This window comes from Monoraphidium neglectum (genome assembly GCF_000611645.1).
Source record: "Monoraphidium neglectum strain SAG 48.87 unplaced genomic scaffold scaffold01344, whole genome shotgun sequence".
Classification (NCBI taxonomy): domain Eukaryota; kingdom Viridiplantae; phylum Chlorophyta; class Chlorophyceae; order Sphaeropleales; family Selenastraceae; genus Monoraphidium; species Monoraphidium neglectum.
In genome coordinates, this window is record NW_014012284.1 from 10,808 (window position 1) to 13,325 (window position 2,518).

General features: G+C 62.6%; 1 protein-coding gene across 1 annotated transcript in view; it reads left to right on the top strand.

Moving 5' to 3' along the window:
* The window catches only part of MNEG_7547 (hypothetical protein), a gene marked incomplete at both ends in the record, with an annotated part of 3,105 nt that extends 2,488 nt beyond the window's left edge, over positions 1-617 (top strand). Inside the window, 2 exons of the mRNA XM_014043982.1 lie at positions 21-150; positions 364-617. Coding sequence (XP_013899436.1) covers positions 21-150; positions 364-617 — 384 coding nt within the window. The remainder of the gene's footprint in view (positions 1-20; positions 151-363) is intronic.
* Between the last annotated feature and the right edge of the window lie 1,901 nt (positions 618-2,518).

Below are 2,518 nucleotides of genomic sequence, written 5' to 3' on the forward strand. Positions count from 1 at the left end.
CCGCCGCTAACGACGTGCAGGCGGTCGGCGGCGGCGCCGCCGCCGGTCGCGGTGCAGCTGCTGCGCAGTCTCAGGGCGGCGCCGCTGTCGCGGCGAACCGTGTGGATGCGGTTGCCGGCAATGGGCCCGCGACTGGCCAGGGCTCTGCTGGTGAGCAAGATTGCGGGATTTAGGGAGCGTATTGGATGTAATGGTGGCGTCAGACGCGTTGACAAGCGGGTGCCCTGAGAGTTCTCTTATCCATTGCTACTCACCCCGCCCTCCTGGCTTGCACAATGAGCGTGCTTGACCCGAGCGTACCGGCCAGGCTTGCAGCTTTATAACCCGCACGCTCCACACCACTCCCTCACCTTGTTTGTGCAGACGCCAACTCAGTCGGTGGCCCCGCAGCTGCTGAGTCAGTGGTCAACGCCGCCTCTGCCAACGGCCCCGCCGCCGCCGACTCGCGCGCCCGCGCCAACTCGGTCAACGGCGGCCCTGCCGTGGCCCACGCCTCCTCTTCATCCTCTTCCGGCGGCGCCGGGCCCTGCGCCGGCTTCCCCAACCCCTGCGCCGGCTACGGCGGCGCCGGCGCCTCAGCGAATGCTGCTGCCAAGGCGCAGTCGGCTGGCAAGTAATTGACACTGGTCAGCAGCAACGCCGCATGTGTCCATTGTGGTGTGATGCTTGCAACATCGCCGCACGTTGCCTTCTGCGTGAAGCCTGGGTCCTGTGACCCAAGCCAGCGAGGCTCCGCTGTTTTCTGCTCGCTGCAACGTGTGCTGCTGCGTCTGCGCAGCGGGCACGGCCGCAACGCAGGCGCAGGTTTGTCTAGGACGGAGCTGTTGGTCAGGTGTTGGCCTCCCCACAAGTCTCTATGAGCATGGGATGGGAGGGTGAGAGGTGTGTGCACGTGTACCTCTTCCCCCTCCCCCCCAACGAACAGTGGCGAGCGGCCCTGCGCACAGAGCCTTGGCTGGCGCACTATGATTAGTTCAGGATTGCTGCTCTCAGGAAATAATCACTTCGCTTCCCCCCAGCTGCAAACGCTGGCGCAGTGCGGCCGACCGCGGGTTGGGTGAAGGCAGGCGCTGCAAAGCGGCCTGCCATTGCCACTGCATCACTGCGGTTTTCGCACCAGACACTGTGAGTGTTGTCTATTGTAAAAGCTTCGATCCTGAAACTGGGACGGTGAACCGAGGCAGCGTTGACATGTGCTACTGAGAAGGGGGAAGGGCAAGCATGCGCAGCCTTGGCCGCTGGTGCACAGCTGGAAAAGCGCGAAAATCTTGTGACAAGTACTTGGCAAACACAAGTAATTTCTGCGGGGTTGGCTGCAGCACTCCCCACCGTGCAAGCAACCTGTGGGCGCTTAAATGCGGTGCGCCATCCCTGCATCTCATGTATGAACCATCGCTCGCACCTGCGCGGTTCGCAACCCCCCGTCCCCCCAATCCTTGTGAATGTTTGGCGCCAGACGTTCAGAAGCGGCAAACCCAGGCGACAGGGATAGAGCAGAATGCAGCACGCATGTCACCTTCGGGGCTCTGCATGCGGGTTGCCCCCTGCCACCATTATCTCCTCCTTGCCATGACCACGTTCAGCACCCGCGCACCAGCGGCCACAACTGAGTGCATGTCACCATCACCACTAGCCATGCGCGTAGCAAGGTGCTGCCCAACCACATGTGTCAGCGTGACGAGGTGATGTTTCGCATGAAGCACACATGAGGATGCAGTGCCGCCTGCTGCCAGTAGCCCCCACTTGGATCATGGGAGTCGGAGGGGACGCCTGACGGCCCTGTTGCCTGCCCTCGCGGGGGCTAATCCCTGTCACTGCTCGTGCATGGGTGCGATAAATCCAATCAAGTGCGTAATTGAGTGTCTTGGCCGCCGCTGCAGACCGCAGCTGGGCTTATGTAGCGCCGCTGCGCAAACCCGTCGCATGGGCGGACGACGCAGCTCAGCTGACCTTGCTCGCCCGCGTCTGTCGGAAGCCCGTCAACACATGTACACGACGGCTTGCGGGCGCTCGACAACGTATCTTTACTTTGCACCCTGCTTGCCAAGAACGCGGCGATCCGCCGGAGAGCACTTTCCTTGACTTTCGGCATGGGCACCCGTCGGCTCTCTCGTTTTGTGTCAGCTCCGTGCTCGGCCTACCCCTCCTCCACTACCGTACATGACAATAATTGCCGTTCACCCGGACGTTCAGACACAACAACACACAAGTTTGCACTGTCGCGGCTGGTGTGCCCTTGCCCGCGACGTTCGCCACGCCGGGCGCCCCTAAGCATACCCACTAGCGGGACGGCGAGGTCTTTTTGAATGCCAATGGACGCGGCGAGCAGCTAGCTCACCCTGATGGCCAGCCCAATGCCTGCGAGCAGGGCCCGGGGCGCGGCCTTTCTCGCCCTTGTGTTATGCATGGTGAGTTTTCTTCCGCCTCCGTCCTCTTGCGGCCGTACCGCGGCGCGGGATGATGCACGCAGTGATGAGCGGCCCTCACTGCCAAGGTTCAACGTCCACGGGTGCTCGCC